This window comes from Mus caroli, unplaced genomic scaffold, assembly GCF_978045245.1.
Source record: "Mus caroli unplaced genomic scaffold, Mus_caroli_1 scaffold_3, whole genome shotgun sequence".
Classification (NCBI taxonomy): Eukaryota; Metazoa; Chordata; class Mammalia; order Rodentia; family Muridae; genus Mus; species Mus caroli.
Window position 1 is genome coordinate 135108625 of NW_028227258.1, and position 12797 is coordinate 135121421.

A 12797-nucleotide genomic window follows, 5' to 3' on the forward strand; every position below is an offset into this window, starting at 1 on the left:
GTGGATTTGTGGTTGTGAAAGTGTTCAAAACCCATTAGTGGATATCTGTAAGATGCAGATCAGGGAGATAGAGAGGCACTTGATTATCTGAGTTCAGTCCCAGGGACCCTGTGCTGGAGAGAGCAGTCCTCCCACAGCTGCCCTGGCCTCCACATGTTCATTCATAGTAATTTTAAGTTTGTTTGTCTTCACATTTTTCAGCATTGTAATTTTAAAATGTTATTTTAGCATCTCAATTACAAAGCAATTATGTTTTGATATTTGTACCCTTTGATTTGATTTATGTGTGTTAGTGATATATGCGCTCACTTTACTTTTGAAATTAGATACTAGAATGCTAAGAAATGTTACCTATTTTTTATTAAGCTATCAGTGAGACATTTCACAGTCACAGAGAACACTCCTTACTTGTTCTCAGGTTCCTTTGCTTTCTAATATGTGGTTAACTCTTCCCAGTCTTCAAATGACTGTACTGATGCTCCCTTTGAGTTAAAGAAAGCAGGGCAGAGAGAGGAGGGACTTGATTTTGGTGTTCTGCGGAAACGAAATGTCTAATAGCTAAGGACTAACACTGTTGATGGTTGTTCTGGAACCCTAGATTGTCACAATGCCTTTGCCTTGCTTGTAAGGCCACCAACAGAACAGGCCAATGTCCTGCTCAGCTTCCAGATGACGTCAGAGGAGCTTCCAAAGGAGAGCTGGCTGAAGATGCTGTGTCGACATGTAGCCAACACCATTTGTAAGGCTGATGCTGTAAGTTCTTAGACCTGTGTCAAATACAGGTGTAAGCGTGCACAGTGCGGCCAGAGTGAATGACTGTACATTTCCAGTGGCGAGTTAATCATGAATTGGAGAGAGCCTTTAGTTTTACTCATAAGACTGAAAACCTAGGTTGTTTGGTGAAGGGTTTTTAAATTTTTAGGCCCATGAAATATCCCGAGTCCCTGATTCCCAGATGGTCAGTTTTAACTTTCTAGCTCTGTGGCTGCACTTTTATAGTGAGGCTTTTGGGCACTTGGAATGCACGGTGTGCTTTTTGTAGATTCTTTTCCTTTTAATCAGGGAGTTTAATAGATGGACATTAAGGTAATTTTGCATATATAATGTCTTCTTTTGGGGGTTTTTTGTTTGTTTGTCTTTCGAGACAGGGTTTCTCTGTGTAGCCCTGGCTATCCTGGAACTCACTCTGAAGACCAGGCTGGCCTCGAACTCAGAAATCCGCCTGCTTCTGCCTCCCGAGTGATGGGAGTAAAGGTGTGCGCCACCACGCCCGGCAATATAATGTCTTATGTAGCTGTTTTACAAGTGGTTTTCTAACTTTCATTATTTTTTTAAATTAAATTATCATTTTGTGTTGACCACTGTTTTGCCTGCATGTATGTTTGTGGCCTGGCTGGACTTGGAGTTACAGATGGTTGTGAGCCACCATGTGGGTGCTGGGAATCACACTCAGGTTCTTTGAAAGAGCCACCAGTGCCATCTCTTCAGCCCCTTCAAATCAAAACCATTCTGAAATCCAGTAATGAAAGTCTTTGCTCAGCGGTGTGCCAAAGTTGTTGCAAGCTCTCTTCATTCCTGGTTTTTTTTTTTTTTTCCCTGTGACTGTTTTTGAGATGGCCTGCCTTTGAACTTTGAACTCAGTATTTTATTTTTGTTATTTGACTTAACCTGACATTGATGCTTTTTTCTGTTGTCTTTGTAACATGGTGAATTTTTTTTCTGCACAGTGATCTTTTTAAATTGCTCCCATTACTACTAGTGTCTGCTGAGTGTTGGATCTTTTCTGTCTTCTTGAAACTTGAGTTTTCTTAAAACAGTTTTTCTTAAGTTGTAGAGTGTGTAGTCCATCATAGTGGTGAAGCCAAGGCAGTAGGAGCTCCAAGAGGCTGGTCATGTCCTCGCACAGTGACGAGGCCGTGATGCTTGTGCTCGCTTTTCCTTCTCCTTACATAGGTCAGCATCCCAGCGTGCTGCAGCAGAAGAGTGCCACCCACAGTAGACAGGCCCCGCCACATCCTAACCCAAATAACCCTCCAAAGGCATGCCGAAAGGCCTGGGCTCCATAGGATTCTGGCTCAGATTAACCGTCCTGGTGGTAGAGGCAGTCTTTCTGCTGTTGGTTAGCATGGCTCTTCAGTATAGCCCCTGCTGTTGGTTAGCATGGCTCTTCAGTATAGCCCCTGCTGTTGGTTAGCGTGGCTCTTCAGTATAGCCCCTGGTGTCGGAACTTTGCTCAGTACTGGTTTCATCATGGTACGCCCTTTGGTGAGTTTCAAGTCCAGGGCCTGAACTGAATTCTTCCTGGGCCAGAGGCCTCTTCCCACTTTGCTTCAAGAGGAGGAGAGAGTGCTGCATCTTGCCTCTTGGTTAAGTTAAAAGCAGACACTGTACCCACTCGTCTGACTTTCCTTAGCACTTAGGATGACCTTGTTTCCTATCACTGTGCCGTCTTGCTTGCCACCTCAGCCTCTGGCTTCCTTCACTCCTACCCTGTAATTTCCATCGGCCTTCTTAGGTATGGATAGTATTGGCAGAATATTCCTCTTTCAAAATGCTTGGAACCAAAAGTGGCATACATGTTGTCAAGTTTTTCAGATGTGGGGTATCTGTAGACTTTCCTGGTCAGATATATCTCTCGTCTGAAGATATAAGTTGCTCCAAGACTCAGTATTAAGTGCACACTGTTTCATGGAGCATTGGATTATGATTTCACATTGTTAGATTAGGGGAGCTTGACTGTAGTAAAAGAGAGAGCATTTTTTTCTCTTTCTTACTGAAAGCAGTACCTGTCCTGACAAGACAGCAACTCTTAAAGTACCTTTATACTAGACAGATTACAATGAGATGACTGGAAGTAAATGAATTGCCAGTTATTTGAGATTCTATAGTAGCTCTTGGATGAATTCAAGGCCCCTTGGAAGATAAGGTGATCTTGTGAGGTTGTTAGATAGAGAGCCCTTACTCTGCAGAAATGATACAGCGAATAGATCTGTTGCTGAGAGAAACTGACACTGTTTAGTGATAGTATTAAGAGTCTCTTGGGCCTTCCCAGGGGAATAACATTTTACCACACTTACACCTGCCTTATAATGATGTTACATAGATCAGGGTAGGTAACAGAGTGGCTTATGCAGTCTTTTCTAGGTGGATAACTTTGTAACATTGAAATGCAAAGCTAATGAAAATTTTTGCTTAAAGTGTAATTATTGACTATAAGATGAATAATCATATTAGAACTGAACTACAAGCAACAAATGCAGAAAATTTCAGATAATATAATTATCCACAAGATGGCAGCAAACATTTACCTATGTTCTGATACTTACAGCACAAAATTATTCCAGTTTGTTGAAATTTTTTTCCTTAAGATTTGCTTATGCACTGAAAAATTTGGTGACATCAGTAAGCTCTTTTCTGAGTTTAAGGTTTCACACATAGTAAAATAATTTAAAGCCCCTCATTTAATGTCTTATTTGAGAATATTTTGCCATATTGAAGAAAGTATGTTTCTAAATATGTATGTTCAAATGATATAAATATATGTACATCTGGTAATTTTTTTTAAAGCTATTCTGATTTTTTTTAATCAATAGTTTTTGGCTGTTTAAAAAAAAATTCCTAGTACCCTAAATAATAGATGCTTGCTCATTTTGTTGCTGAAGTCTCCTTTGATATGTAATCCCAGGGAGTCTTCAGACCTGTTAGGATTACCACACCAGCTTAAGGCTGCTTAACTGAGTAAAATAAGTATGATTATTTTATTGTATATACTGTTTCATTTATTCTGACCATTTGTAAATGAGTTAACAAAGCTTTCAGGATGAAAGAAAACTTTAAAACAATACGTGTGAAACTAAAGCCAAGAATAATAACTGATGATTGTATAACAAACTCTAGAACTCAGGCATCTTTATTCTCAGTCAAACCTTTTATCTGTGTGAATTTCAGTCTGTACCCTAGTCCCACTCTTTTCTTCTCGTACCTGCCTTCCACCCTTAAAGCCTCCCCTACAACAGAGGAAAAAAAAATCTTGTGGAAGCTGTAGTATGTCACAGTGTGTCTCACAGTATACCCTTTTGTCTACATTTCTTTGCTTGCAAATGTTCATTTTAATGACTTTGGTTTGGGTCAAGGCTTCTGACTTCTGCTGTACTATCAATATTGGAAGCACTGGGACTCCTCTCAAATATCCTGTTGTCACCCTGTGTCATGGGGATCCTCTGGTTTTGGGTCTATGGGACTGGTCCCCTCATGCACTCCAGCAGTTCATAGCTGGGGTAGATGTTAGGGAGGGCAAATTCAAAGTCCTGGGTTGGGGCCTGAGCTGGCCTGCCTGCTGACTTTTCAGTTTCACTTCATTGGGCCAGCTCTTGGCCTTCCACCCAATCCGCATCAGGGTCAGCTCTACTGTTGTAGCAGGGGAGGGGTAGGGCTAGCTCTCCTCATGCTCATCCTCTGGCTAGCTTATCTGCAACTACTGCATTGTTATGGGGAAGGGTGCTGTCCCAAGTATGGCATCAGGCTAGGGTTGGGGTCAGCTCTTTTACTTTCATACCTCAAGAGACAGTTCTGCAAACCCTCAGATACCAACATGTCCCTAAGAGGCAGTCCAGATCAGAGACATCCACCTGGCCTTTGGTAACAGACCCCTGCTGCTGCAAGGCCACCTTCCCACCCCTGAAGTTACAGCATTGTCCAGGATCCAGGTGACGTCACTGGCCGCTCACATCAGGCTGTTCCTACCCCTGAGTCTCCAGTTCTGTCTCTTCATTGTGCCCACGTCCTTCTGTTTCTCTTTCTCTTCCAATTCTCCACCACCTACTTGCTCTACTTAGTGGCTCGTTGGTTCGCTGAGTGTCTGGGGTTATCTCTGAAGTGGTCTCAGGAGCACTTGCTCTGCCCAGCTCATGCATTATAGTGCTGGGCAGGGATCCTCTCAGGCATGGTCTACTCCCCCAGGCCTTCGTGGTGCCAGACTGGTGCTCATCTAAGGCTAGCTCCCTGTCCAGGCCCTACCGGCACTCGTCTGGTGGTCAGCTTGGGCTCATCTCCTTATTGGGTCCACCTAAGTGGCCCCATGTAAGGCTAGTCTGTCTTGGGCTCACTCCTGCCCAGGGCTCATGGTCCTAGGTGGAGTTCTTCTAGTATCCAGTTTGCTTTCCACCCTGGATGCCCATCTGGGCCTTGGAGGCGCCAGACTGGTGATCATCTCAAGCTAGCTCCCCATCTGGCACTGGACTGGTGATCATGCCAGACTTGTTTTTTTCAGGGAATGGTAAGGCTACTAATCAATCACTTAAATGTTCACAAATCAGAACAGAGTGAAGAAATAGTCCGTCTCTCTGCCACCTACTGATGCACATGTGACATAGCAGCTACACTTGTAGGGGCAGGGCAGTCAAATCGTTGTGTATCTCTGCTCCCTAATTTTATGATTCCCCATGTTCTGTGTTTTCAGAATGTAATGTGTAAAGTTTAGTCTGCTTAAAGTGTTAACTCTAGAATATATACAGCAAAATTTCCAGTCTCTTCCCAACATGTATATTCTCAGTCAGGGAGGTGTTTTTTGTGACACACTTACACACTCCACACACCCCATACACATACCTTTAATACCAGTGGTATAGTTTTATGAATACATGAACTTAAGCATCGTTATCTTTGGCCAATATAGTTCATCTAGAAGAAGTAACTTGAGAGTTAAATGCTGTATGCCATTATTTAGTATTTTTGACACTAACTCAGTGTTTCTAATAAAAAATAAAAACCATATTCTATGTCTTGGCTGGAGAGGTGGCTCAGTGGCTAAGAGTACTGGCTGTTCTTGCATAGCACTCAGGTGCTGTTCCCAGCACCCACATGCCAGCTTGAAACACTCTGTGTCCAGTTCCCAGGGATTCGATGCCCATGTTCATCTTCTGTGTGGGCACTAGGCATGCATGTAGTGTACACACATACATTCATACATGCATGCAGGCAAAATACCCATACATATTATATATATTCTGTATTTTGACTTTAATTATTGCCACTGATTGCTTATGAATAACAGTATTTTGATTTTTTGATAATCTTGTAAGCAGAATTATAACTAAAGGGGAATAGACATAGGAACTGTAGGAAGATATTTGTTCTTGTGAGCCAGTATTATTTATAATGAAGTTAATATATGATTTTTATTTATAACTATTCAGTAGATTATATATAAGATGCATATATCACCTAGTATTCAAAACTGTTGGATCCTAAATGTTAAGATTCCCAAGTATTCCAGATTTTAGATTTTTTTCTACATTTTGAAATATTTGCATATGTATAATGTGATAAATTGGGTATTATGCAAGTTTAAACCTGCAATTCTTTTGTTTCTTATAGTCTAAAGATAATTTGTTTTGTGCCTGTGGGAGCCAGGGAGTTAAGCTTAAGAAAGGGAAAGAAGAAGGACTGGATAACTTGTGTGTTAGGTACTTTTATTGTCCTTAGATACCAGAAATGTGAGCTCAGTCTGTGTGTGCACGTTAACTAGCATTCCTGTGTAAACTTGTAAGCCATAACTGGCGCTCCCTTTTACTTACAGTTGACTCTGTACCTCAGGAGAGGCCAGTGTCTGCTTTTCAGTCGTAAATTCAACACTTGTTTCTGTGTTCCTCTGGGGTCTATAGGCATTGGGGGGTAATTGAAAAACTGCCTTCCCATAGCTGCTTCTCTGTGTGACACACTTGACTCAACTGTAAATGTTTTCAGAATTATGGAATTATTTCAGGAAGTAGGAGCTGAGCTCTGCTTTAGATTTCATTTATATTTTACTTGAGAAACCCAGAGAAAAAGATTAAAAATAAAGGATAGTTTTGAAAGCGCTGTAATTACTAATGTGAAGTAACAGGAGCCTGGGACTACTCAGATATGTCTCCCCCACGAGCACGCTTGCCTGCTCCTCTCACTCATTCTTCTCCATGTTTACAGAACTGGGAGAGTGCGTCCGTCCTCCTTGGATCTCAGCAAACAGCTTTGTTGTTACTCAGTCCTCTAGTGGAGAACCTGGGCATTTCTCCTTTGGGTCATTTTGAAGGAAAGCCGCCTCCGGTTGCAAAAGACCTTATGGTTTATCTTCTCAACTCAGAAGGATTTACTTCTTTCAGAAAATAACCGGGAAACTACTTTTCCCCTTCTTACTTCTTAGGTAGTTATTAGATGCTCATTAATAGTTAGGTAGTTATTATATGCTTAGGTAGTTATTAGATGCTCATTAATAGTTAGGTAGTTATTATATGCTTAGGTAGTTATTAGATGCTCATTAATAGTTAGGTAGTTATTATATGCTTAGGTAGTTATTAGATGCTCATTAATAGTTAGGTAGTTATTATATGCTTAGGTAGTTATTAGATGCTCATTAATAGTTAGGTAGTTATTATATGCTTAGGTAGTTATTAGATGCTCATTAATAGTTAGGTAGTTATTATATGCTTAGGTAGTTATTAGATGCTCATTAATAGCTATAGCAAAAAGAAAAAGTGTAAAAAAATAAATGAAAGAATTAAAGAAATAGTTATTGCAATAGGAAAATAGATCATGAACTTGCTAACACCACCTTTTTGTTTTTTGTTTTTTGTTTTTCGAGACAGGGTTTCTCTGTGTAGCCCTGGCTGTCTTGGAACTCACTTTGTAAACCAGGTTGGCCTCAAACTCAGAAATCTGCCTGCCTCTGCCTCCCAAGTGCTGGGATTAAAGGCTTGCGCCACCACTGCCTGGCGAGATACCACCCTTTTCTTATATCAATTGCTACAGTTTATTATTTGTGTGTCAATGTTTTGCCTGCATGCATGTGCATGTGCCATGTGTGTGCAGTGCCTGGAGAGGCCCAGAGAGGCCACCTGATCCCCAGAAGTGGAGTTGAAAGATGGTTGTAAGTCCCATGTGGGTGCTGGGAAACACTGGGTCCTGAGGACGAGCAGTAGATGCTCTTACTGCAGAGCCAGCCCTCCGACCCTAGAGCCTACAGTTCCCAACTCCTCCACTGTAAAGAGCAGGTTACAGCAATGGAGCATAGGTAGAGTTTGCTTCATTATATGAACTGAGGCTTTTTTTAATTCAAGGAATAAATTTTAGTTATATATTTATGCTATGACTTTTTAAAAATGATATTTGTACATAAAAGTAAAGACAAATCAAATAAAATAGATATGCTGCAGTAATACAGCATACCTTTTCCCTATCCCATCAGTCTTTCCTTTCAGGAGTGTGTGGTTTTGTTATGCTTTGTCCTTCCAGAAACAAAAGAATAGGTGTATGCTTTCTTTGAAAATATATGTTTATTAGAATCACCTGGGCGATTTTCTCTATAATATCATACATTGGTACCTAGGTTGTTTCTGGTTTTCTTTCTTTCTTTTTTTTTTTTCCGTAAATAGGTGAATCTCTAATACATTAAGTTTTTGGCCAGCCATACTATTTTACATAGTCCTTGTTCACATAATTTTCTAGTATACTCCGTTGTAATTTTCAGCTTTCTGATTTTAAAACAGTGCTGCAAGTTGAACAAGTCAAAAGCACAGAAAGTATATTTAAATGTTTGGACTTCCCAGTGAAAAGTAGGAATATGTGTGTGTTGATGACAGGGAGTCAGTCCCTGGCGTCTTTGTAGCCAGTAGTACGCTGCACACCATCGTGGTCCTTCTGTAAGGTAGCACTGTGGTTTTTGTTTGCACAGCTATGAAATGACATTCCTGTGAGGAAGCAGTACAGCGCTTCAGTGCGCACGTAATTGGTGGTGCTATGTGTAAAGCAGGGCAGGGGGCAGAACCTCACTGTTACCTGGAGCAGGAGGAGTGTGGCACTCACTTAGGGTGCCAGTCACTCACTGCTCAGGAGATTAGAGGAGCGTCAGCCCTGTTAGGACCTTCATCTGTTAGGTAAAGCAGTGAGAGCACACGCGTGTGTCAGTAGTTATCCTTAATGACATCTCAGTCAATCTGTTAGGAAATGTGTAGGAATCGTCTTTTAAGAAACATGCAAGCTATTTTAAGAAGTTTGTGTTTGGCTAGGATTATAATTCAGTGGTAGCAATTTCCAAGACCTGCTTTCAATATCCAGCACAAAAAGAATGAAACAGAAATCTGCAATGTCGAGCCCTTGATAAGATAGTCCTGAGTGAGAATGTTAATAAACAGGTGTTGATTCATCTTCAGTTAGTTTATGAATTTTTTTTGTCTCTAAAATCCTATGGAAAACTTTTGGCTTTTGACAGAATGATCCCTAAGAGAATTTCTAAAGAAAATACAATGATACCTAGAAATTTTAGTAGTGCTAATACCATTTGAAATAGTAACTTCTACTTAAGGTTTGATTGGGAGAGTGGATGTGGATGGCACTGTGCACTGGAGAAGGAAGTCCGGAGGCTAGCTCGTAGTATGCTGCTTTTCCACCACCGTGGTTCTGGGATTGACTGAATACAGGCATCAGGCTTGCAGACAGTCGCCACACTCACTGGTTTCATCTTTCTGGCCCTAAAATTGTACTTTAAAAAGTGACAGTGATCAGAGTGTGTTGCACTGTTTTAAAGTTTATATATGAACCTACAGGAAGAGTAAACTTACAGAAACTAAGTTACACAGATGGATATTTTGCCCGTTTGTATGTCAGGCCATTCAGTGCACAGGGAGGCCAGAGAGGGCATTGGATCCCTAGGCACTGTAGTTGCAGGTGGTTGGGAGTTGACAGGTGGGGGTTTGGAATCAAACTCGGGACCTCTGGAAAGCAGTCCTTTTTACTACTGCTGGGCCTTTTCTTTTTTCTTTTCTTTTCTTTTCTTTTTTCATTTTCTTTTTTCTTTTTTCTTTTTTTTTTTTGGTTTTTCAAGACAGGGTTTCTCTGTGTAGCCCTGGCTGTCCTGGCACTCACTTTGTAGATCAGGCTGGCCTCGAACTCAGAAATCCGCCTGCCTCTGCCTCCTGAGTGCTGGGATTAAAGGTGTGCGCTACCACGCCCGGCTCTGCTGGGCCATTTCTTTAACTCCAGAATAGATGGTCTTGAAATAAGGCTGTCATATTAGTGTAGACTTTAATTAAAGTTATTAGCCCATGGCACTACAACAAGTATTTAGAACTTAGATGGATATCCTTTTTCTTTCCACATATATTATAAATAAGTGTGAAAAGATGAGAGACCATTTCAAAAGCAAATATATGTGGCATGTATTATCTCTTTTAAGCCGTAAGTACTTGGTAAGACAGGAGGGACATAAGGAAAAGAAGTTACAGAGTTTAACAAAAGAGGTTTCCATATGTTAATAAGGAATGTAAAATAAAAATGGACAAAAATAAGTAATAAAATACACTTGTTATTTTTTGACTTTAACTTCCTTTTAAGGTACAGATATCTACAAGTACTGTTATCTGTTGGAGATTGGATTAGTCTGTAATTTAACAGATGTGTCAAATGAAACAAGTGGTTTGAAGGCGGCCAAATGACTTTAATTGTCTTGTTTTTAATTCTAAAAGGTTCATCTTATTTCTAGCTATGTGCATGTAGGGTGAATATGTGCATGTGGGAGAGGCAGAGGACAGAGGAACAGGGCAGATGGGAGTCTTCCAATGGGTGCTGAGGACTGCACGCTGGCTTCTGCTACAGCAGTGTATCAGTTAATGCCTGGGCGACATCTTCGGCCCCAAGTGTAAAGAAACATGAAGAAACTAAGAAAGCTTTAGCAAAATAACCTATTTGGCTGCTAATGGTAAAGAGCAAAATAGACATACATAGTTAACTTCTGTTTTATTTTAAATAGCCTTTTGAAATAAATAGCCATTGTGATTGTAGGACATACTGTTTAATAATTTGTGCTTGTAGTTTGGCATTTCAGTCAATTCTGAGTTTTATCGGGCTTTCTCCTTGTACTTTAAAAGATGGTATTCACAGTTCTGCAGTTACAGGACTGGTAGTGCTAACTTGTGGCTTCTCAGTGCCTGAAGAATGAGGTCATTGATCTTTTTCAGTCTAGATTTATGGATTTAAAGGGAAAACCCTTCATAGGAATAATGGGTAGACTTCCCTTTGAAAGTCCAAAGTAATATTTGTAATTACTTGGAGAAGGGCTGTCTGGTACTTTAGATGTTGTGAGATCTGGGAAAATGGAGCCAATAAATGAGGAGTCTCATACAATAGCTTTATTCAGAGCATCAGACAATTTATAATAACTCTGAAGGTTAAGAACAGTCCTGTGGGGGCTGGCGAGATGGCTCAGCGGGTAAGAGCACTGACTGCTCTTCCATAGGTCCTGAGTTCAATTCCCAGCAACATGGTGGCTCACAACCACCTGTAATGAGATCTAATGCCCTCTTCTGGTGTGACTGAAGTCAGCTACAGTGTACTTATGTATAATAAATAAATCTTAAAAAAAAAAAAACAAAAAAACAAGGTCCTGTGAATAAATTGTACAATCATACAGATAAGCTCCAGGAGGCAAAAACATGGTTTTCCATAGAGACATAGAAACAATAGCCAGTTGTACTGAAAAATCTGAAGTAAACTCACTCGAATCCACGCACCTGGGAGGGACATGGAAACACATTCTAAGAGCAATTCCGTGTTTTGAAGAAACTGAGGTCAGAAGACTCTTGAGTCGCTTTCTTGGAGTTTTCTCACAAGCACTCAGAATTCCACTCACGTGACTCCATCCTTGGCCGTGTCTGACAAAGGTTATCTTGTTTTCAGGGTAATTTTGGCGCATGGTTCTTTGCTTACGCTAGGAGGGCTTTCGCTCCTTGGGGAATGTACTCTATAATCTGTGGACCCTCTCTTTTGGAAAGAGCACTTCACTCATATTTACACAAAATATTTGCAGTTTGCAGGGTGTTACATATACCCTGATATCTAGCTGCTTTTTCCGTAGGGACTCAGGATGTCGGGCCAGAACTTATAATTTAGATTTCTTCCAGACACAAACTGAGGAAGAAAGTCAGGTGCGCGTCTCTTAAGGAAAGTGTGTGGTTTTTTTTGGCTTTGAGGGATAAATTTAAAAGAACATTCACTGTTTTAAATAATGTTCAGTTTTAGGGTTGGTAGTAAGATTTTGTATGGATGTATTCCCTGTTTGAATTATGTGGTCTCTAGTAAACTGTTCGTTTACATAATTATTTTTCATTATCCCCAAGTTACTGTTTTGCAGGGTAGAAATTAAGTACACTGTTGTTGATAGTGGGGTAGGGTGGCACGATGGTCAGATCCGGGACATATATGCTTTACCACTGAGCCACATCCCAGCCCAATGTCACACGTCTGAGGTAGTTTCATCTATAAATGTTACCATGTGTGGGAATGGGCATGAGTGCTTAATGGTTTGATTTTAGAAACAGTTGGTTTTGAACTTTATTTTTCAACAGGAGAATCTTATGTATGTGGCTGATCCCGAATCTTTTGAAGTAAATACAAAAGATATGGATAGTACATTGAGTCGAGCATCTAGAGCAATAAAAAAGACTTCCAAAAAGGTGAGCTCTACTGAAATTCTGCAGATATCTCTAAACGCGCTTTTCACTTTAAATTAAAAGAGTGTTGCCGTCAACACCAATAATAGAATGGCCTAGAGCTGCTGTGAGGACCTGCGTGAGTTCTGTCTTTAGAACCTATGGAGCTGCGGATCAAGACATTGATAGTCCTAGGTCTGGGCGGCAGAGTCGGGAGCACTCCTGGAGTTTGATGTCAGCTAGTGTAGCCTACTTGGTGAAGTCCATGCTAGGAGAGATCCCATCTTTAGCAAGAAAAAAGTAGAAAGCACCTGCCTGATACACATCAGGGGGCCATGT

The 12797-nt window shown here is 40.7% G+C and overlaps 1 protein-coding gene and 1 pseudogene across 1 annotated transcript in view; one reads left to right on the plus strand and one right to left on the minus strand.

The window, feature by feature from the left end:
• Ect2 (epithelial cell transforming 2) overlaps positions 1 to 12797 on the plus strand; it is a 58800-nt gene that overhangs the window by 40561 nt on the left and 5442 nt on the right. Inside the window, exons 22-23 of the mRNA XM_029474863.2 lie at positions 599 to 753; positions 12375 to 12482. Of these exons, the coding sequence (XP_029330723.1) occupies positions 599 to 753; positions 12375 to 12482 (263 nt within the window). The remainder of the gene's footprint in view (positions 1 to 598; positions 754 to 12374; positions 12483 to 12797) is intronic.
• Positions 5273 to 5394, minus strand: LOC115030779 (small nucleolar RNA SNORA17; annotated as a pseudogene).